The sequence below is a fragment of the Nelusetta ayraudi genome, unplaced genomic scaffold (assembly GCF_046127955.1).
Source record: "Nelusetta ayraudi isolate G7.1 ecotype Tasmania unplaced genomic scaffold, CSIRO-AGI_Nayr_v1 ptg000052l, whole genome shotgun sequence".
Classification (NCBI taxonomy): domain Eukaryota; kingdom Metazoa; phylum Chordata; class Actinopteri; order Tetraodontiformes; family Monacanthidae; genus Nelusetta; species Nelusetta ayraudi.
Window position 1 is genome coordinate 2,582,142 of NW_027466102.1, and position 24,059 is coordinate 2,606,200.

Consider the following 24,059-nt stretch of genomic DNA (forward strand, 5'->3'; position numbering starts at 1 on the left):
TCGCTGCCCCCCCTTTTTTTTAATGGATGTGTGATATTCTGGCCATTACTGGAGGAAGGGAAGAAGGATAGGGAAAGAGACATAGAGAGAGCAACTGGCAACAATATACATGTATATATATCTATCTATATGTATATATCTATCTATATATATATATACACTGAAAAAAATAACTTGTAAGATTTAATTAATAAAATCCTTGTAACTATTTGCACTCACGGTAAGTAAGTAAAAATCACTGCCGAAATTATCATTAGATTTCACTCACCAGTGTGAAGTAAAATATACTAACCATTAAAACTAACGTTTTTGATAATATTAAGTAACACTTACAAAATTACATTAAGCACATTTTTGGGAATATAAAGTAACTCTTATACTACATTACAATCAGCATCATTTTGAGGGTATCAATTAATTCTTATTACTTTCCAGTAAGCAACTCCTACTCCATTACATATTTGACTTTAGTTATATTTGGTTACAGTAATCAAGTTACTCTCATCCTAAAACTAACTAAATCTTACATGCATTTAATGACTACTTTAAGTAAAAAAAAAAAAAACAAACTTTTTTTGGTTTTTGGTTAGTCTTCACCTTTAAAATAATTTGACAAAGATAATAATAATAATAATAATAATAATAATAATAATAATAATAATAATAATAATAATAATAATAAACTTTTATTTGTACAGCGCTAAATCACAACCAAAGGCGTCTCAAAGCGCTTTATACAATCAGAGAGAACCAACCGGGCCCCCGGAGCAAGCAAGATCCCAGCAAAAGGTTCACAAACGTGCTTAGTCTGAGGCTTTCAAAAGGCTTTATTGGTATATGTGAAAACATCACCAAAGCAATTAGAAATCAAAATGGCATGTAAAAAAAAAACATCCAACAAACATGCCTGTTGTTTAGCATCAGAACACAGCGTCAATATAATTATGGTTTGTGAGTAGACTCTATTAAATGGCAATTAAAACAAACTGCACAATCACAACAGTGTCACCAGTAATGCATTTTTTCATGAAATCTTAACTTGAGAAGTAAGTGCAGACGTCCCTCAACACATTTAAGAAAGACAGCCATTATAACAAGCAATGAACATTTTGGAGTTAACACCAATGCATTAATTCAAACAACACTTTTTTACCCCCAAGACATCTTCTTCCAGCATGTGTATTAGCACCATTCAAGACAGCAACCTAACCTTCAAAGTGTGCACTTTTGGGGAGAGCTTGATCCCATCCAGTTCAAGGAAAAGTTTCTGAAATACCTCAAAGGTGTAGCGCAGTGTTTTCGGGTATGCCAGGTTAAGGGCATAGACCAGTCCCATGAGCAGCAGGCATGCATTGGCAGTATTGCGACATCCAGGCAGCATCTCCATGCCTTCAAGGATGATGGATGCATCCACCGGGTCCTCTCCATCAGCACCATCGATGACCAGAACCTTGATGACATGTAGAGTGACATCACTGCAGTTGTCCTGCTGCATTCAATTGAGTTGCAGTGTGTGTGTGTGTGTGTGTGTGTGTGTGTGTGAAAAAGAGTTAGAGACAGAGCGATATACTGAGAGTGGGTCAGTGGCAGAGAGAAAACACACCTGACTCAGTTTACTCAAGAGTGGCCTCAGCTTGGTTCCCATGCAACCTCCCTTGGTCTTCATCAAGGCAATGAACTTTGGTGTGTAAAAGTCTAGTTTTGAAAGGAATCGATGCTCCAGCGGAATTGTTGTAATTCTCCTAAACTCCTCCTTGATCTGAACTGACATAAGATAACAGAGGCAATGACAGGCAGTCATGGCAGAGACGTTTAGAAGGTTTAAGATCATCATGGGAATCTGCATTGATAATAACGGACCAACACTACTAATTTAACTCATCTCACTCATTTTCAGTGACATGCAGACACTATATGATTGTCCAATGGAAGGCGGCAGCCTGCCATGTCAATGTGCAAAATTTTAGCTTGTTTAAAAGCATATCAACAAGCACCAACTATGCATATTGACATGGCTGTCCAATGACACTTGTAGCCCAATTAAATAGCATCTTCCAACAGTGCCTGTTTTTTCTGCAAACAGCTGGTTAGTTTCCAATTGAGAAATTAACATTAACTCTCTTTGAATTCGGTGACGGCTGGGCTACCTCTCACCACCTCAAGCTGTCGAATGGAGAAGGTTTTGGCCATTTTTTCTTGAATGACTTTTTTGTTGTCCTTCTTCTTAATTTCATTCAGAAGCTCTTGTCTCTCAACCTCCAAGTGGATAAAACGGGAATTAGACAAGACCCGTACCCCCACACAGACTATCGTACTTGTTGAGACCCAGACCAACACACACTGTCCCTGCTCCCACACCGACACACTCACATCCACACATCTAGACCAACATACCTCTAGACTGTCTCTAGTCTCTCCACTAGGATGTGGAGGCAGGTAGTTAACTTCAGCCCTCCTCGGTCTCTTGCAGTTCTTCACCGCGTGTTGCTCTCCAATAGGCTTTCTTCTCAAAGAATTGATGTCCAGCTCTGGACATGGTACATCTAGCCTTCTCATTTTTGACCGGTAGTTGGCCATCTTGTATTTGATTCGCTGCTGCCACCCGTACAAGCCGGAAAATGAGATGCCTGGCTCCCTCAGGCAGGGATGCCTATTTACCAGGGCTTCTGCAACTGCCGATATTTGCAGACCAGTGGGGTAGGCTGTGTAGTGAAATATCTCCTCAGCAAGCTTCTCTAATACATCAGAGTTCATGCTTGGATTTTGGAGAAGAGAGCAATCGCTTTTATAGGCCTTGTTTCCTGCTTCAAGGCACATCTCAACATGAGGAGAAAAGGTTGGTATCACAAAGTCGGTTGGCCACGGTTTGGATCGAAACTCTGTTGACTGATCTAAAATAATGGTGCTGTCGGATGAAGTAGATGTGCAACTGTCATTCAGGGAAGAAGATTCCTGTGGCTCAGGTTGAAAGGAATTTCCTGGCTCATTATTCAAAGGACTGAATGTCACAAAAATAGGTTCTTCGTTTTTAACAAATTTGATGGTGTCTTTGTCTTTGATCATTTCAGTTGACAGTAGAGTGAAGAACTGGCCATCAAATTCTTTGTCCATGACCATTACTGTGAAAGTGCCTTGGAGTTGGAAATGTTCATGGGCACACTGTATATGTATATATATATATATATATATATATATATATATATGTATATATATATATATATATATATATATATATACATATACATATACATATACAAGCAACTACCGAAGCACCAAGGACCACAACCGTCGGAGTGGAACGAACAGAGAAAATGTTGGAGGTTTGTTCAGCCTAATGCGGATGCGATGGAACACCGGCCCGGTCGGCAACGGCAGGGAGACGGGCTTGACTCAGCCGGTGGACGACGAGAGAATAGTAACACGTGTAAAACATGTATGAGGACTGTGAGTGTATTGTGACCTCAAGCAACTTTAGTTTTAAGACTATTTGCAACGTACAACAGCTGAATCATGTTGATAAACTGTTAGCCACAACCACGACCTGCGTCAACTCAAGCACCAAGTAGCACTTGACCAGATCTGTGTTCCTGTACCAGCACATTGAACTGAGAACTGGCCAGGTCCACTTAACCTTTAGTTAACAGGATGTGGGAGTGTTGCATTTTTGTTCTAGTCCACATTAAAACTAAACGCTAAGCCTCCTCTTCCACGGTCTTGGGAATCTATTCCAATAAAGGAATAGCTTCCATCTTAAATTCATTGCTTGTGCAATTGTCGATTTTGTGTTACCTCAGGAAGTTTGACCTGGACTTGCTGCTGCTGTTGTTGTTGTCCATCGTCAAAATGGAGGACCTATGGATGAAAATGAAAATGTGATTAACCACTATAAATATATGTAATTAAGACAACATCGACAAGTGCTTCTGCGCAGCTGCTGTCGGGGCCCTTGTTAACCAATGGTGTCATTCCGACCAGACTTATAGTGTTGCGCACCTCCGCGCTCCATTCGCGCCGTGCAGCGATCATTTGGTTGTCTGGCCTATTTTGTGCACGAGCCGCGAGCGATCGTGTCAAGCCGGACAGGGAGTCACTCAAAGAAACACGAGTTTTCAAAAGAAAATACTGAAATTGACAAATGCGATCATATTTATGCACGTTATATTTGTCAGTATGTACCATCTGTATGTAGTATCAGAACAACATGCACAAGCAGGCAGACACACACACTCACAAACCACACACACGCGCACATATAAACACACACACACACACACACGCACGCACAGTTTCAATAAGTAATTGTTTTGTTTTGTTTTTATTCCTAGAGTATAAGAAAAACAATAAATGTCTTGAAAAGTTGCATATAGAGCAGGGTAAAAAAAAAAGGTAAATGAATTTGCGATTAATCACAAGTTAACTCAGGACAATTTTTAATCACGACTAAATATTTTAATTGACTGACAGCCCTAATACATATACTGTATATAATCTAAGCACAAATTTGGTGAATAATACACACTTTGGTTCATGGTTTATTTTAAGTGACCTTTCCATAGTCTTAATTATTTACTTATGTATGTATTTATTTATTTATTCATTCCTATTATATTATTATTTAGAAAAGCAAATGAAGATCATCGGCTGGCGCCCATACAGGTGTTAGGAAAACAGGTTCCTAATATTCGCTGTCTTGATTAAACTAAACGGTCATAGATTTGTGACAACACAAGTAGAATAGAATAGAATAGAGCGCCTTTAATAATCTCATATGGGGGACATTTGAATCATTCCAAGATTTGCGAGGCTGGAACTGAGAAACCTCAAAAAGAGAGAAGAATAGTATGAAACATTAGTCTCATAATACATATGAGATACATAATATGATTTCAAGAATAAAATTAAATGAATTTATATACACAAAACATCTAATAGGCATATGCATGATGTTCACTATACTGTAAATGTACTTTGTATACTTCTATATTTTTTCTGATATGCAAATTATATAAGACTAAATGTTATTGTCATGACAACGAAATGATGATTAGCAGAATGCACTGAATTAGTCAACTGCAGTATAATATAGAACAGGGGTGTCCAAACTGCGGCCCGCAGTCCATTTTTAATTGGCCCGCAAGAAATTTTATAAATATGTCCCGCACTTCAACTTTTGCCTGAGGTTATTGCACTTCTTAGTTTTAACACCAGGGGGAGCTGCTCCCACTGAGTGCAATGCCGTTCCCACTTTAGGTGAGTAAAAAATACATTCCACAGTACCCGTGTGTTAATAAGCATGCATGTGCAGGTACACATGCGACAAATATCAATAATGCGCATCAATTCTGTCACTACCCTGCTTTTGCACACCACTTTCTTAGATGCGTTTTTCCTGTTAACACACAGAGTACATACACCGCTGTGCACAGCGTACACACTGCACACGCAAAGTCAGCTGATCTCATCTGATGCAGATTTGCTCCTTGATCAAATGACATTTGTCCGGATCTTTGGCACGAGTGAAGTCGGATCAGCACCGCAGCTGGATGGCCCGATTTATACTCACAGTGCAGCTGATACTCACCAGAATAATTGACTAAAATTATATGCACTCCTGTTATTAAGTTCAATTCAGTCTGTTAATGTTGACAACCGTTTCAAACGAACGTTAATAGCTGTGTTGCTAAGCCTAATAACTTAAATAACAAGCTTGAAATTTACCCGTCCCATTTTCCCCTTTATTGCTTTTTCTCTGTACTGTAAATCTTCTGTCTAAGAAGAAATCTGAGGTTGCTGTTCTGAGAATGAGCTACCAAAGCTTTTTCTGAATAAATCAATAAATATCCATTTATGGAAAGCTGTGATGAAGGCAGTTTTGTCTTTAATTATATTCAACAGTATAACATATTTGACCACTTTTAATTGATTTTTCTAACTTTAATACACTAAAGTTAAGGCTATATACCTAATTTCTAGTAAGTGGCCCAGCCCCTCCTATATTTTTATGTGTGTCGCCCTCAGTGAAAAAAGTTTGGACACCCCTGCTATATGGGCTTCTAGCCTGTCAGTGAATTCCCCAGAAAGAAAAGTCCATCCTGTACTTATTTGGCTTACTGCAAATTTTGTTTGCTAAATTTTAATGATGTCACAGAGAGCATCGGTTACCTCACTCACACCTCCCCCAACTAACAGCAACACCCGGCTAGCCAGGTTTCGGCTGGTTTTTTTTTTTTGTTTTTTTTGTCTCTTTTAAAATATGTGAAAGGTTCATCCGCTTATAGCTCTGTTTCAGCAGGTAAACAGAACAGCAGTTCTGTAGACAATAAACAGATGCAGATTTCTGAATCTTTTTTTGCACAATAAACAATCTTCAATTGCAGTCAGGGTTTTAAAACAAAAAAGAAAACATATGAATTGACATGTCAACTTTAACTTTTAATGGATTTAAACATGTTTTACCTTTGAAAAAGAAGACCTCTCCCCTGATATTTGCCACTGCGTCAAAACCTCCTTGACAACGCTCGTGGACCGAGGGATCAGAGCTGTTTTCAAAAAAGGAAAAGAGGCGAGAGGATGTCATCCCGCTCGGCAGGCACCACAGTTAAGAGACAGTTTCAAAGAATCTACTGAAAGAATGAATAAATCTATCTATTCTTTTTGTTTTTTTAAAACTCACCATCAGTCAGGAATTTATGACCTGTGAGTGTAAAGTTAAAAGTATGTTGTTTGCAGCCGTGCTACACTTTCCCTGAAGCTACTCTTTTTTTCTCAGACAGAATCCCCCTTCAGCTCTGATTAAATGTCTTTTTTTTTTTTTTTTTTAATGCGGCAAGCAGTAAAACTTGTCAGGGCATAAAGGCCTCTGTGTGCGTTGTGATATGAGTTATCATTAGCTAGACTTCACAGCGACAAACTCAGACAGAGTTGTAAAGTTCACAGCATTTCATTTCTTCTCTGTTCAGCAGAACACAAACTAAGCACAAAACCAAAACAAAGGATATTTTTCTGTTGCGGATGAGTGAAACAATATCCTGTGTTGTGCCGCGTATAGATATCGAAACTAAGACTGTGAAGTTGACTCTGAGAGTGGTGGGGGCGTGGAAGTGCCTCACTATCCTGAAAAGATTACTTGAACTTGATGAGCACCATTTATTGTCACTGAAGCTGTTCATGACACTGACTGACTGGTGGGACACAAGAAAACACAAAAAGAAAAGAAAGTTGTGTCTTTATAATGGAACTTAATGCAAACTATAAAAACATGAATATGTGTGTGGAGAGAGAAACATGGTTAACATCCAGGTTGAAAAAAAAAACTCAAAACTGTATTAGTACTATGAAAAAAAAAGTATTAAATAAAAAAGCAAGCATAGCTTCAGTCACTGCATTAACATCAACCAACTGTGAACCCCGGTATGGAGGTAAGAACTCACCACACACAGCAGGCCAAGCACCAGAACGTGGACCGGCAGATCTTTCATGATCCGGATGACAGTTGCACACTGGGTAACCAGGAGAAGATCCACACAGCTTCCTGCTTCTGTTGCTGTGTGCAGCTGCGGAAGATGTTCTCCGTTCTTCTTCTCTCCACCTTGCAAATGTTCTTGAACAACTTTAACTGCCAAAACATGGGATGAAACAAACAAATAAACAAAAAATAGAACTGAAAAAAACCCCACAACACCAACAACAAGAACCCAAGAATCTTGAAAGCAGTTTAAAAATGATGGTTTTCAGTAATAAAGTGTCGTACAGCACACTGGCGCCGATTGCTGCCTCTTGACTTGCATCTGCAGGTTGAACTGATGGAATATTTTCCTGGAACGCCACCTTTTTTTCTATGCCAGAAATGTTTTTTTACCACACACACACACACACACACACACACACACACACACACACACACACACACACGCACACACACACACACTTTTATTATTTATTATTTTATTACCACCCCCTAGAACAGCTCGCACTCAATGGAACACAATCAAACAGTCAAGAGTTGCAAATAAAACACTTTTTTTCAAGGTAAGTAATGTGAGTCAACTCAAAAAAACAAAATCTATCAAAAAACATGAATAAATAAATACTGATGGGCCAGCCAAAAATAACAAAAGGAAAGAGAGTCGCTACTCCCAAGCCAACATGAGCAGAGTTCTCCCCTCTACCCTAACCCAACCAACTAAACCCTAAACAAATGAGAAATTAAGCCACTTAAAACTGAACTACCGAACCCACCAGAAAAGAAGAGGTAAAATGATACAAACACAACTAAATAAGAACAAATTGAGTTGACTGCTGCTGTTCAGCTCCTGATGCCAGTGCGTGTTTGTGTGTCTATCTGTCTGTCTGTCTGTGTGTATGTGCACCTGAATTGTGCTGTCAGTGGACGGCGTTAACTGACGAGTGGAGGCCGCACCGGCGATTTGCGTTGCAGCCGGCAGGTGGCACTATTGACTGAATGGCGGATTATGGCTATTGCGCTCAACTATATGATTTAATGTGAGAGTTAGGAGTTAACTAACTCTAACTCATACAGGATCATTTTTTCCTCCATCTATTCATCAGACTTTTTCAACCTGTGGTTGCTGTGAAGCTGTCAACACTTTCCTCTTTTTTGCAGCATCAGAGAACACTTGGAAAGACTGAACACAACATAGTCTTTATGAAATGGTCTGAACTCATAAAAAAACAACATTTATTAAAGGAGGAAATTGTTTATTATTATTTATAACAAGGTCCATGTAGTTTTTTTTAACCAGAAAATCCAAAGAGACAAAACATTTTTTTATGAAAATAAATAAGCTTTGGGAATTGATAAAAACAACAACCATGAACCAAATAGCAACCTGGAGGAAAAATAAATGAACTGAAGCGTGTTTTTAGTAGAACTGCCGTTTTAAAAAAGTTTTAAAAAAGTAATCTGTATATGAATCGGAATGCAATATCATAAAATATCACAATTGCACAAAATGAAAAACAAACAAAAAAAAAAACACTCAGTGCAGTTTTTCAAAGAACAACAACTAGCACAATAGCTGCGTTTCCATTCGTTTTTCGCAAAATGAAAGTGACATTTCTAAAATTTCAACAAAGTACAATTGCAATTTGTAGGTGTTTCCATTGAATGGTGTGAAGTGCATAAGCCGTAATTCTCGTAAAATCTTGCGGGATGAGATTTTACGAGAATTACCTTTGCTTTTTTTGTTTCTGTTTATTTGCTGTCAAGAATGGTTGTTATATTTTTCTCTTTGATTACTTGTAAAGAATACTCCAGATGTGAAACTTCAAGGTTCACTTGAAGTGAACTGGTCACTTAACCCTGTAGTCACGTCTGGTGACGTGTAAATGCGAAAAAACTGTTTCCATGAACATTTTGCAATATACCTCTATATCGATACGTCTGGAAAAACCACCTCATGAGAGCTTAAAAACATTTTAGCGATATTTGAGAGGTTTTTAGAAGTTTAGGTGTTTCCATTACCAGTTTTTTTTATTGCGATATTTAGGTTTTTGCGCAATTCTATGGATATGGAAACGCAGCTAATGACACATACATATACAAAGACAGCTGTTTTATCTGCTCTAGTGGACAGTGCAAACAGAAAACTGCTGAAAGTGCGTTGAACGATTTGATATTAACGGTTCATTTCATGCCTCTGACAACAAAGATGCAGAATTCTCAGTGCGGTTATTGAGAGCTACACAGCCAAAATGAAAAACAAATACAAGTAACACAACCATGTACAGTTACAGCCTGTCAGAGATGGCAATCAAAGTTAACCCGAATCCTGGTGCCAAGGGGCGACAGTCTGCACATATACGTGTGGTCTGAATTTGGCTGTCACTATAAATCATGTGCATTCATATTTTCTTCCTTTAATAACACAGGGAAAACACAATCGCAATACATTTTATTTCCCTGAATTTTATTAGAGGGACCGCCTGTTGCAAGACAAGTGTCCAAGTTATAAAGCAAAGTCTTGTTATTATTTCTTGCTCACATGTCAAGTGTAAGGCGTTGCCACGTTTTGGTTCTTAGCAGGCACCATGAGCCACATATTTCTAAGAAGACACGTTACCTTGTTCTCCCCCTGGCCTTCAGTGTGGTAGTTAATGAGGTGGGATTTGGTATCGAAAGGCATCTCGGTGGAGCCTCCCGGCAACCCAGCAGCACTCCTGCACAGACAGAAGAGCAGCAACAGCGGAACAACTGCAAGACAAACACACGGATCAACCACAGCATCAGAACTGGTCAAGACCCAGAATACATTTCCACCCACGGCGTCATGTAATTTTAATGCTGAACACCAGAGGATGGGAACATTTTCTCAAAGTAGGAGTAGTTTTGGATTTGCTATAACTACTTTTGTCTGATTTGACTTGACACTCCAAATTTTTTTTCATGGGTCTTGAACACATTCAACTCTACACCTCCTGACCAGGGTGAATAACTGCGTATACTTACGCAGTAAGAGCAGCAGACCCAGGCACAGGAGACCAATACCAGCAGGTCCCAACTCTGAACTTTTTGCTGGCTGGCCGTTTTCCCCTCGTTTCCCACAAATCACTCCATCCTCACAGATGCAAACTTGGACTTTAACCTTCTGTGGCTCTGGACAGGCTTTTCCCTGCTCATCCTTCACAAGCACTTCCACCTCATACTGACGTGGCCACAGTGTCCCCTGTGCCCTCAGAATGGCTGCAGTGTCTGCCAAGCAAATCAAAAGGTTTAAAAATGCAAACTACCATTCCTATTTCATAAGTGGAGAAACTTGTCATCATTTATTATTGTCAGCTTTTTCAGATTCACATAAATGTGGTTGCGATTGAGCTTAAGGTTTGAGTTAATAAATAAATACAATTTTCTCCTCACCGTTGAGGTGCTCCACCTTCCATTTGCCTTTAGTTCCTTCGGGGATGATGCTAAAGTCAAATGGCGGTCCGTGTGGGTACAAGTCCTCGTCCTTAGCTGCCACAGTCACAGAGTCGAATGGAATGCACATGGTCTGTAATTCAGTGGTCAGGGTGGGACAGTGGTCATTGAAGTCTTCCACCTCAATAGCGATGGTTCCAGTGGCTGTTTGTGAAGGTGTGTCTGTGTTGGACAAACAGGAAAAGGGAGAGGAACAGACATCAGTTACCGTGGGACCTCTGTGAGTGAGTTAAGTTGGTTATTTGTACATCAAAAGACTGAGATAATGAAATAAGTCTACCTTCACTAATTGCTAAAACTTTAGCATGGTACGTCCCGTTGACCAAGAACTTTGATTCTTGGTCCGGCATCTTGTTCAGTCTGATGTCACCTGTTTTTGGGTCAATGATCAGCCAGTTTCCTGGGTCATAGCCCTTGAAATACCTACAGGACAGAACACTAATCAAGAATAAAAAGCAAATGAGGTTGTTTCAGCCACAGAGGCTCCAATGCAGTTAAAAAAAACTGACCTGACGTTCTCTGCTGGCTTCCCAGTGTCGCCGTCGATTGCTGGGTAGTGAGCAATGACATTGTTTATGTTAAAGGCAGTGCCTCCTTCTGAGATGGGGATGGCTTTGACCCTGGGGTCAAATGCTGCCCCCTCAGGCTGATTCTGGACATGTACTTTCACAGGGTAGGTTTTATAGTTTCCTGTAAGCCACCATGCTAAGTTTCCTCCTCCTCCTCCTCCTTCTCCTCCTCCTTCTTCTCCTACTCCACATCCTCCCACTCCTCCTCCTCCTCCTCCTCCATGTGCTTCAGCTTTGTTTCTCACAACTATCCCTAAGTCCAGGTCATTCACATCCTCGTAGTTCACAGCCTGTAAAATGGCAAAAAAAAAAAAAAAAAGTTGACTTGAAAGTTGACTTTTGACATCAGTCGCATTGTATTTGTCCATTTTGCCCATTAAAGTTCCACTAGCTCTTCTGCTGCTGCTGCTGCAGTGGTTGCTTGTCCTGTCGTCTTTTTTTTTTTTTTTTACCTTGTCCAGCATAAGGATCCCCTCGTTGGTGACCGGGTCTGTTTCGATGCTGAAGTACCCGGCCTCATTTCCTTTGGAAATGTGATATATAGCTTCCCAGTTTGCCGTGTTTTTCAGGTCTAAGTCAGATGCTTTGAATCTCATCACCTCCATGCCCTGTGTGTTCTCGACAATGCTGCCTTCATACTGCGGTGTCAAAAAGACAAACTTGATAAGCACACCGACTGACTGCATACAAAAAACAATTTTCTCCCTATAGAAATGAAGAGGGATCTCTACCTGCTCCATTTCAAGTGTGGGGAGGTTGTCATTCACATCCGTGACGCTAATGGTGACTGTTGATGTTGCGGCGTTCCCACCTACTGCGCCATACAGGTCTTGAGCTTTCACTGTCAGGGTGTACTGATCTGCTGCCTGGAAGGAGAAGATGAATCACTGTGCTGGCAAGAAAATCTGTCTGACTCTGACTTTGCCCTAGATTGTATAAAATGACAGATACGTTTCGATGGCGGTCCATACCTCTCTGTCCGGAGGAGTTCTGACACAGATGGTCCCATCGCTTTTAATGAAGAACATGTCGGCTGGATCCTGGTTGACGATGCTGTAGGCAATCTGAGAGTTTGGGTTCCCTGGTTCATCAGCGTCAGTGGCAGTTATTTTTAACACAGAAGTTCCTGCAGAACAGTTAAATGTATGACACATTAACATGCTCTTTGCAGAGGTTTACTGGGTTTATTGGCCAAATTATATCCTAATATTATATCCACAGCTTGCATCACATTCAGAATGAATGAATGAATGAATGAATGACACCAGACGAGGGAAGAGTTTTAAGGACTACTGGAAAATTCACTCACCTTTAGCACTGAGCTCGGTAACGACGCCAGGCTTTATTTCTGCAAACACTGGAAAATTGTCATTCTCGTCTACTATTCGAAACCGCACTGGCATATAATCCTCCGCCAGAGTTCCGTTTCTGTAATGAGCTACACCAGACAGCTGAAACAGAAAGAACGCAGAACTTATTTTAATTTTTCTGCCTTGCACTATAGTCGGTGCAACATGGGCAACATTAGCAGGTTCTGACAATATGAAACTCAATTTCAGAGGCAGTAATATTAAAATATTATATAATTAACATTACTTTGACAGTACATATAACTTACTCTGTAGAAAGTAATCTCCTCCCTGTCAAGTAGTTTGTTCACACGAATTAATCCACTGTCAGGGTCGACTTGAAAAACGTTCAAAGGGTACTGGTCTGCGCCTTTTCCAGTGAGGGAGAAGACACAATTACCAGTGCCATCATCGAAATCTGAAAAGATCTAAATAGAAAAGAAAATTTTATGTGAAAATGAGACAATGAAGAAAGTTCAATTCAACACCAGACACTAAGCAACGTTTATTTAATACAGTTTTAAACAACTCAGCCAACACCACACAGAGTTTGGGCACTGTTAAAGATAAAGCGTTTTAAATCCCCAGTTTGCTACATGACAGGCAAACATCTTGTGTTTTGTGAAACACGGAAGCCTCGGTCACACAGTCACAAACAACCGCCGTGTCACTGTTAAAATTCCAGTTAAATGTCCTTGTTGGTTCTTGCATCAAAATCTTTCATCGGCACTGACATTTTTGAATTAAGGAAAACACGTTACCCGACCAACAGTCTTCCCTGTATAGTCATAGTTTTCTTTTAGTGGCCTCGGTGGGACAGACATTGCATTCAACACAGCAGCAGCCTGTAAGACAAAACATTTGGTCATGAATTATGTTGGAGAGAATGCGTACAGTCCCATGTGTCTAAAATGTAATGTTTGAGGCCAGTGGCAGCTTTTTAATTTTAAATGTAAAAGGTGCGATTCTACAAGTCAGATGATTTCTTTTTGCATTTGATGAAAAAAATATGCCTCAACCGAATTTAGGTTATAGTGAATTCCACAGAAAGGCTCTACACAAAGAAAGGAAAAAAATCTATTTAATTTTTAGTTTTTTTATTTTGGAATATTTTTCAGGATTTGGATATAATTAAAAGAATGAAAAATAAAGAACATAAACCTTTTTTTATTGTGACAATTGAGAATTCTCAAGAGATGAACAAGAATCTGTTTTTTATGTATTGAGATGAAAATAACTAATATTCCATGTTATAGTTGCTGGCGGCCTTTTGTCGTTGAACGTTCATGAAAATTATTATAACTGACTGTACCTCACTACTTGACTAACATTATTAATATTTTTGAAGCAGATTTCTTACGCTAAACCACAGATTGAATGAATGAGTAAGTGTGTAGTCTTTGCAATTTTATTTTGCATTTCATAATGCATAATGCATAATGCAAAACAGCAGGTGGTGCACCAGGGTTCTCTTCAGCCTCGGGGGACTGGGACTAGTTGCCACACCTTTGCCACACCAGTTGGAAACATTTTAATTTGTCAGAAACTGGTTCCACTGCTGCTGGATATGAGATCTGAATGTTCAATGGCACTGTTAGTTGAAACTGGGTGAGGACCTAAGTGGGACACGCCCATCCTGCCACTCCTTTCCTCAGGTACTCTCATTCTTTTTCTTCTTAGAAGGAAATGTGCAGGCTTGTCGGTGTATCGGAGGACATTGATGAGTGGCAGGGTGTGGTCTTCAAATATGTTGGTGCCAAACAAGTCTGGGAGGCAAAGTCTTTCTACAAGCACCTTATTGAAATCTGATATGAAGACTGCTGGTATCAGATCTTTCGGTAAATAAAATATATAGACAAAGAAAAAAACGGCACTTGGGAAACGAAGCGACTCAATCATTTTATTTATTAAATGCTAAAATAAAAATAAAAATCCAATCTCTAATCAGTTTGGTTACCTTCAGCAGTGTTTTCCGTGACTGCAACTAGTTCTGATTTGTCTTGTCAGGTGGACTGAATGGGTGGTCCAGGGATAACGTTCAAGCTAATTCTGCTGTGAGCTCGGCAGCAACATACAGGGAAACCATTTTTATTTCCTGCAGCTTCTCTACACAAGAGCCGCTGTGCATTTTTTTTTTCCTTCTGGTCTTCCTTAGTCTCACCACATCCTCCAACTGTCTCAGCAGCTCCCTTCAACCACCTTCCTTCAGTAAAATTGAAGGGACACTAACAGAAACAGAGATGTCCCCGGGCAATCAGGCTGTACAACTCCTCTGGCAGGAGGGGAGGGGGACGGGAGGAGGATGTGGGTTGCCAGGCACTTTTTTATCAAGCACTTCAGCACTACAAGTAACATGCACTAAGCACTTCATTCTTTTATGTATTATAGTTTTTTTTATTTATTTATTATAGGTTTGTGTCTGTTTCTATTTCTTTTCGCTGTCTGTTTTTTTTTACTGTTGGAATGAATGTATGCAGCCGACCACCTGAATTTCCTTGGGGATCAATAAAGTTTTATCTAATTGTGGCATCATAGTCACGCCCTAACAACTGATTGCCTGGCTCGTCAGCCAGTGATTGGGGGGTTGCCATGCCATAAAGGGAGGATTGGAAACAGTTGGTTTTCACTACACTTTGACGCCCTGTCACGTCATTTCCGCTGCCGTAGTCACACTTCCTTGCGCCCGTTCGCGTCTGCCTCAGGTATGGTTGCCTCTGCCGACTTTGTTTTTAATTGTTTTGGGGTACTTGTTTTTAGATTGAATGGTTTATTTCTAGGGTTTGGCATGTAGTGCGCCGTCGCTCTTTCGGCATGTGCTGCCTCTTACAACTCCCGGTGAGTATTTTATTTTTGAGTTTTGTCACTAGCATCTAGCAGCTGATCAAACCACGTTAATGGCATTGCTTGTTTGTTTTTGTAGATACCGCCTGGAAACATGGCTTTGCCGCTGTACTGACAGCCCCTAAAACCAGTCAAATTTGCTGCTGCTTTGCTGACGCCGAAAGTTGTCGGATCACGTCATCAATTAAGATCCGAATTACGAAGCCGTTCGGCTTGTGACAGTCGGTGCGTAGTGACCACCTAACCATTTCTTATTGTTTTGTTTGTTTAATGTTCGTTTTGTTGCATTGTTGAATTAATTGGGCATTTTTGTTTATTTGAATGTATACCTAACCCTGATGTGTGTGTGTGTGTGTGTGTGTGTGTGTGTGTGCTTGTGTGCAACCATTAATTCTGTATACGCGTCCTTGATCTCTCCTAATTGTGTTTCTTTTTGTTATTCAGAGGCTGAGGTCGACAGGTGTGGACGGGTGGTGGTATCCCTTTTGTTTTAGTTTGCTGTGTCGTCACCACCCAAGTCTGACTGCCCACTGGGATGCGAGCGTTCGATTGTGCACGTGTGATTGGGATGACTCCCCTGGGCTTCCGTCCCCATCCAACCTGCTCCTGCTAGATATAGGTGGCCTCAGCCCTGAACAGCATCATCACCTTCCGTGAGTCATTTTGTTTCTGTTGCCCCCCCGTGTGGTGTTGTTAGCCTGTCCTGCTTTTGTTTTGACCAGTCTCTTCCCCTTGTTTGAATCGTTGGCCCCTTTTATTTTGAAGATCCTTTCCCCTTTTTGAGTTTGAGAATTTGATTTGTCCATTTGCTTTGATATTTGTTCGTTTTTGTTGTTTAATTGTTCCCCCTTGTTAGTAAGTTGTTTGTTTTTGAACGGTGCTTCCCCTCCTGTTTCTTGGTATTGATAGTTTACTTATAAATTGGTTTGTTTTCTTTTTCTGGGTTGAGTGATTCCAATCCGTAACTGCCGGGATTTCCTTTTTTTTTTAGGTGCACTTCCTTTAAATTATAATAAAGCCTTGTCTTTCTTTGTAAACCGCGTCTCAGCTCATTTGTAAACAAAACCTGTGTGCCTTCTATTGTTTATTTCCTCATGAAAAACAACTTGAGGTGGCGTTGTCGTCCCATATCCCTACTCCTTAACAATAACCCCCTTACATTCTGTAACTGCATCAACATTATCTCTCCCCCCATCATGGCAGCCAGGTGAGCGTCAACACAAACAGGCACGCAAGGAACTGACTGGGAAAACTGGAACTAATGTTATTATGGCAACAAAGGTATTAAAGTGATCGCACCAGCCGATTAAGCTCTAAAACAAACAACAAGTGGTTCACCCAGAAATGCTGTGTTGGAAAAACAAGGGCCAATTCCAATTCCTCACTTAACTCCTCAATCTCAACCCTCGCCCTTAACCCTCAATCTTGGCCCTCAATCTTGGCCCTCAAAAATAAGTGTAAGGGTATCTTGTGACTTAGAAATGGGACACCCCTTAAGTGCAGTTACGTCTTCAGACTGTGGGGGGTGGCCTTACGCCAAAGCTACGTCCAGTCTGTCAAGAAGACGACGACAACGAAGGAGAAAAAGAAGAAGACGAAAAAAAAGAAGTCCTCCGTCGCTACACAACGATGTACACAAGTAACGTAAAGCCAGGACCGCCGGTCCGGCTGACAAACATCGTAAAGTCAAAAAAAATAAATGTTACACAACAACGATGTCAATAATCCATACAAAAGTCTTAAACTAAGACAATAAAACGGTTTGGTAATATTTATATCTTTATTAACTAAGAAAATACTTTCATTTGTAGCTCGCTTTTTCATCGCCATTTTTCGAAGATGTCTTGGCGAAAATACGCAATGCCTTCTGGGTAGCCCTTACTCCCAAGGGTGGTGCTGGAGAATCTAAATATTGAGGGCGATACAGCCCTTAATCTTTTCCCTCAACTTGACGTTCTGAGAATCGGGACAGCACTTGCACCTCGCGGGAGCGCGCATTTCTGAGATTGAGGGTTAAGGGAGGAATTGGAATTCACCCCAAGTCTCCAAGTTTCAGACAAAAGCCTCCTGTTCAAAAAAAACAAACCGGCAACTCGACAAGTTTAAAAAAAAAAAAAACACCTCAGCACAGAAAGGTCAGCGTACACAGCAGAAGTAGTCTGGTCACATGCCCCTTGACTCACCTGAAGCAGCACCGCCAGTGCCAGTGCCGCCGTTGGCGTCGACGGCCGGATCATGGCTGTGCAAGAGGGAGAAAAAAAGATCTGAGGCAGGAATCAGCGAGAGAGACAAGAGGCCAGTGTGGAAGTCTGCGCTGTTAGTTTCCAGAGTGAGGGCAGAAGGAAGCAGGAGGAGGCTTTTCAAAGAGAAGGTGTGCTCTGCCAGATGCACTCCTCCTCCCTGGACGTAATGGGAACATTCATATGAGACAATTCCTCCCCTTCAGGCAGCTTCAGCATCACAATGTTTGATTCTTATGTTGCCTGGATCTTATGTTCCCTTGGATTCCATATTTCCCAGATTATAATTTATTTTACAGTAGTTTATTATAACAGTTGTGTCTGCTTTTTGTGTTGTAGTGTCTAAAGTACTTTGTACAATACATCATAAGCCATTGTGTATGAAAACCGAACAAACATGCAGTTAATCATGCAGTCTGTAAAGGGGTTATCTCTAGCCGGGGGAAACAGGAATATAAACTTAAAGGCAGAGGTTCCTCCGCGCCCTATACCTTATATCAGACCTGGGCAAAGTACGGCCCGCGGGCCACATCCGGCCCGCTGCGTGTCTCTGTCCGGGCCGCGTGAGGCTGATCACCCACCCCCCCGCCACCGCCCTCACCGAAAGCTTGTCAGCACTTTAGCACGATAGCGATAGCGCGTTTCCCCAGTCCCCATCAACGAAAGCGCGATTTCACCCCCCGGGTCCGTCGACAAAACTTGGCCGTGGCCCACCGACACGATTCAGGTTTGTCATGTGGCCCTTTGCAAAAAATAATTGCCCACCCCTGCCTTATATGATATGTTCAACAGCTCCCTATGCATGCCCTGTAGTGTGGACGACCACATTATTTCCAGGACAGTCACTTGTGTTGGTGCTGGAACTTAATCTTTGGAGTTGTCTACATTGGCCACGAGACCTCCCTCAGGTGGACGGTGCCTGATGCCTGGCTTCTTTCATAATAAACTTCCTTCTATATAATCAAGTTGGTATTAACAAGAATTCCTTCATCATCATCATCCTACACATCACTGTGGCTGGTTGACAATGCTCTTCAGTTTTGCTTTGACTCTGCAGTGATGACTTTTACCTTGTTTTTCCTCTAACTTTGCGTGGATGTTTAACTTGTCACATTTTTAAAATGGACCTGCAGGCAAGAACATGGGGATCCGAAATACATGGCTGTTTCGGATCCGTTTCTGACAGCGAGACGCCGGGCTGACCTTGTCTAGTTGAATATGGTCATACTTTTCTGGAGTGTACACCTTGGCATTCTCACAGACAAGTGAAAGTTGTTGACAACAACGTGAGCGACAATTATTGGCACGATTAACGTTGACATTCCTGTGCAGCGAGTGCGCCACACCCTGAGAGAATGATGACTAACTCTTCTTGGCTCTTTGGTGGCTGTTTGAGTTTGGAGGTAAAAGAGGAAGCGGGTCGGCCAGCAGACTCTATGACGTGGTTATTGAGAGAGTCGATGTGAAACCAGCAGCGGCAGATGGTATTTGACAAGACAGACAATTATCAGTCACGATGACACCCTTGTTGCCTTGTGATGAGCTGGTGACTTGTCCAGGGTGTCACCCTGCCTTCGCCCTATGACAGCTGGGATAGGCTCCAGCAGACCCCCGTGACCCTGAGCTTGGGAAGAAGCGGGTATGGAAGATGAATGAATGTCACATGTCTGACTATTAATGTAATAAAGTAGATTCTGATTACTATTGTGACGTTTTGGAGTACAAAAGGACACATTTCTGTTGCACAATTAATCACACAATCACCAGACAGTAGTTCTTTTTTGGCCAAATTGTTCTTGGCTGATTGTTACTTTTTGAATGACAGCTGCTAAATCAAGTCCATTGTCAAGACTTGTAGCACTGTTCTTATGTTGAAGAAGAAAACCAAACCTGAGTCTTTTAATGTGACACAAAACAAAGTTGTAGGCTTTTTCCAACTCTGAATAATTAATGAACAGAAACATTATTTTACCCTTAGATACTGAGGTCACTAAATCAATGTGCAACTAAGGCCTCGAAGGGACACAGAAGAAATGTTCTTTTTATTTTTATGTATGTATGTATGTTTGTGTGTGTGTGTGTGTGTGTGTGTGTGTGTGTGTGTGTGTGTGTGTGTGTATATGTATGTATACTAAGGGTGTCAAAGTTAACGCGTTATTAACGCGTTAACTTTCGCCGACAATTTTTTTATCACGCGATTAACGCACACGGTGCTTTTTGAACCTTTGGCCACTCTGTAGATTGTGTAAACGGGAAATGAATTGACCCAGCATACAGTCACACGCTTGCAGCACAACAAAACAAAGAAAAAGACACTGAGCGTAGATGAGCACTAGGAAGGACTAACATGGATAAGACGTCAATTGTAAATGGAAAGTTCCACTTCAAAACCCTGCCAGATGGCAGTCTTGACAGGACAAAAGTGATATGCATTTCCTGTAAAGCTGTATTTAGTTTCCACCGGAGTATGAGCAGTCTTACATATCACTTGTCTGCGAAGCATACAGCTGACGCGGAGAGCCCTCCGCCCCCTTCTGAGGTAAAGCAAACCACGTTGGATGGTGTGGCACGGAGACCACTGGCGGCGTCCACCACACGCCAACTTTCAACAGCGGGGGCTAAATGGGTGTGGCTACGGCTTGCAGGCCAATTAATGTTGTGGAGGACGAGGGTCTGCGCGATATCATATATATTATACTGACTATGGATGAATATGACACTGACTGGATGATTATGGCACTGACTGTGGATTACTATGGATGCTGAACAGCTGTTATAGGCTATACTGCCTAACTGCACTATATCATTTGAGTCCTGTTCTGTATTGCACTGCCCCCTGTTTAATGCACACTTTATTTATTGTTTTGATTTAATTTAATTTGTGCATCACAGTTTGATGCAATGAATAAGGCTCATCCTTTTGTGTTAATGGCTGCTGAAAAAAGGGGATGAATAGTTCAAGTTCGAGTTGAAAAGTAAAATTTACAAAATTTGTTAGTACTAGTAATCATTACTATATAATGTTACAGTTATGCCCATCTGTTATATTTGTTGGGCTTGAGTTTATAATTATTTCTTTTACCCTGTGCATCTTTTGTTTTGTTAGTAGTACTTGTCATTGCTCCAACACGAATAAACATGCTGCATTTGCAGAAAGCAAGTATTTGCCTACTCCCATGTTGATATGATTATTAGAAAATTAAAAAATACGGTAGATTTAGAGCAGATAAAAAAATGTGTGATTAATTTGTGATTAATCGTGAGTTAACTATGGAAAACCATGTGATTAATCGGATTATTTTTTTAATCGACTGACAGCTCTAATATATATATATATATATATATATATATATATATATATATACATATATATATATATGTATACATATTCTCTTTCTTTCTCTCTTTAGATTAATCAGGTTATCATTTGAATAAGCCCACTATCTGACAATTAGCTATGCAAATTTACGATCTGTTTTGTTCTCTGTTAACACAATAATTGTATATGTTGCCAGTTGCCTCCTCTACTTCTCTCTCTATATCCCTCTCATCATGCCCCCCCCCCCCCCCCCCCCACACACACACACACACACACACGCACACACACACACACACACAATCATTTCCCCTCTCTACTTTCTTCTCACCCCCCTATCTATCCCTCCCTCAGTCCGGTCATGGCCAGAATGTCACCAAGAATATAATAAAACCACTCAAGAGGAAGCTCCTGAAACGACCCGTGTGGCTCACACTCTCAAGATCTACCTCTGAGAATAAAATCTGTCAGCCATCATAGACATTCAGAGACACTTCTGCTTGTCATTATGGCCAGACAGGACAAGGGGGAAAAAGAAAGAAAAAAAGAAACTTGTTTACTCTCACAGGGCAGTGTCATAACTCAGTAGGACAAACGGTTTTGTATTGTGTTTGCAGGAGCCAGCAGAGGTGGCACAAGCATCCCAGCCAGCAGATTCCGACACAGCAGAGTCTCCAATCAACTCTCCTCCAGCTACTGTGAGAGGCATCTTATTTTGTCCAGAGTTCCATGACCAAAACAAAATTTTAGACTGATAATGCCCTAACAACATACAGTTGTGGTAGTTGTTCATTATGTGCCCTTCACATGCTTTGACCTATCGAAGACTGTGACTTGGCTTAGGAAGAATTTACAGTCAGGGTTTGCCTTTCTTTGTTTTACCCCCTGCAGAAAAGTGTGGAAAAAAAGCAAGCTCAACACACAAACACACAAAAGATGACATTAGCACAGCACCGGCAAAAAACTATTAAAAGGCAAGATAGGTCGACAGTGGATTGTTCTTTGGAGTTGGAGTCGGATGGTTCAGTGGATCAGTTAGATGATCTATCAGAATGGGACTCCTCCAGTGTAGACATGGAAAACGAATACATACCACCTAAAGATGAATGTGAGGACAGCACAGATGATTCGTTTGAAAGTGAAGAGATCTTTGAACATAGGAGAAATAAAAAGAGGACTGCTAAGAAAGACTATTCATTGTCATCAAAAAGACGAGCCACAGGCTCATGGAAAACAGGAAGCAACCTCCATACCACATCAAAATGTCCTACTGGTAGGGAAGATGGTGAAACACCGCTGTCTCCTTCATCTGTGTCTGTTCTTGCTGTTTCAAAAAAGTCAGATGGAAAAAGAATATATGACAAAAGACAGTACTGCCATTTTTGTGAAACTTCAGTAACTAAATATGCAAGACATCTGGAGCGTCGTCACAGTAGTGTGGCTGAAGTTGCCAAGGCCCTAAGTTACAAGAAGAAGACAGTTTCATTTGAATTTTCTTAGAAGCACTGGAAACTTTCAGCATAATGCAGCTGTACTCAAGAGTGGACAAGAGACCCTCATCGCAAAGAAGCGGCCCAGGACACAAAGTTCAGAGAAGGAGTATGTGCACTGTAGCCATTGCCTTGGCCTTTTTGCAAGAAAACTTTTGTGGAAACATCTTAGAAATTGGGATAAACAACCAACTGGCCCGATCCACAAAGCGATTGCCCGGTTTTTGCGCCAGAAAATGTAAACAGCACCAAAAACGGTGATTCCGATCAACAGAGCGGACGCAAACGTGAAAATCGGCGCAAAAAGCGCCGAGGCGCAGGTAGCAGCAGGGCTGCGCCAGACTCATTTGAATGTATTTAAATGAGTCATTACGCGCAAAAGGACACATACTTATATGCAAATATGCCTCATTCAAACAGCGGCAGATCCAGAAAAAGTTTGCGCTCGTGTCCGCACGCAGTTTGACAGACGGAAACACCGCCAGCCAAAACCAGGCGCAGCTTCTGTCTGTCAAAGTGTTTCTGGCTTCTGAGTGAAACTTTCCTCTCTGAAAAGCCTGAAATATACATATGGCTCCCCAAATCTTATATATAGATAGGCATAGACTACAGTATATATGCCAATATTTTAGAAAGGCTATGAAAAATTCTAATGGTACTCCGGTGTTGGTGACTAACCCGTCTTGCTTCTTGACTTTCTTTCCATTATGGCAGCAGTCTTGGTAAGACGGAGGAGGCATCATAATGCCAGGCGTGCACAGGATCGCGTTTATCCTTGCAGAGTTTCGCTGTTTGACCTCCAAGAATGGGAAATTTTAAAGAGATACAGGTTGCCGGGACACTCAATTCTTGCCTTGCTGGAGACAAACTGCCACAAACTGCGCAAACTGCTCTCAGGTTGCCAGACCGCAACATTTGCACCTGTTTCAGGTGCCACATTTGCGGGCGTGTTTGCGCCTGCATGTCATTAGCACAAAAACCTTTGTGGATACCCGCATATGTGGCGCAGATTGCAGCCGCAATCTCGCCACAAAACGCACCGCATTTTACAGCTGCGCGCCCTTCTTTGAGGATCAACCCCATAGTTTTTACGTACCTTTCTAAACGTATCACAGCCTTCCTGCAGTTCCTCACAGCTGGAATCAGTCTTGATCTTCCCTGCTCTGATGTGTTGTACTTGCTGAGGTCCAACTCCTCCAGAACCTCCTCTGACATCTGCAGCATTGTTGTAATCAGATATTTAATATCATGCATCATTGCATATTGTGCTATTATATTTGTAACATTACATTTATATGTTGGAATTCTTACATTGAGT

At 41.2% G+C, this 24,059-nt stretch overlaps 2 protein-coding genes across 3 annotated transcripts in view; one reads left to right on the forward strand and one right to left on the reverse strand.

The window, feature by feature from the left end:
- The window catches only part of LOC142896230 (NACHT, LRR and PYD domains-containing protein 3-like), a 135,844-nt gene that overhangs the window by 96,123 nt on the left and 15,662 nt on the right, over positions 1-24,059 (forward strand). The window lies entirely within an intron of this gene.
- Positions 8,660-18,041, reverse strand: LOC142896232 (desmoglein-2.1-like). The gene is made up of 12 exons (XM_076037782.1): positions 17,879-18,041; positions 13,616-13,699; positions 13,124-13,282; positions 12,815-12,956; positions 12,477-12,631; positions 12,237-12,371; positions 11,958-12,143; positions 11,446-11,795; positions 11,217-11,359; positions 10,877-11,098; positions 10,469-10,711; positions 8,660-10,213 (listed from the first exon to the last, which is right to left on the reverse strand). The coding sequence occupies exons 1-12, from the start codon at positions 17,930-17,932 to the stop codon at positions 10,008-10,010; spliced, it is 2,079 nt and encodes a 692-aa protein (XP_075893897.1). The 5' UTR covers positions 17,933-18,041; the 3' UTR covers positions 8,660-10,007.

What these genes read in the sequence shown, in the direction of transcription:
- LOC142896232 (XM_076037782.1), bottom strand. Translation starts at nt 17,932, where the DNA reads ATGATCCGGCCGTCGACGCCAACGGCGGCACTGGCACTGGCGGTGCTG. An exon ending in AAGCCAGCAGAGAACGTCAG is followed by an intron (nt 11,360 to 11,445) that starts GTCAGTTTTTTT and finishes TCTGTCCTGTAG; the next exon opens with GTATTTCAAGGGCTATGACC. An exon ending in AGTTTTAGCAATTAGTGAAG is followed by an intron (nt 11,099 to 11,216) that starts GTAGACTTATTT and finishes TGTCCAACACAG; the next exon opens with ACACACCTTCACAAACAGCC.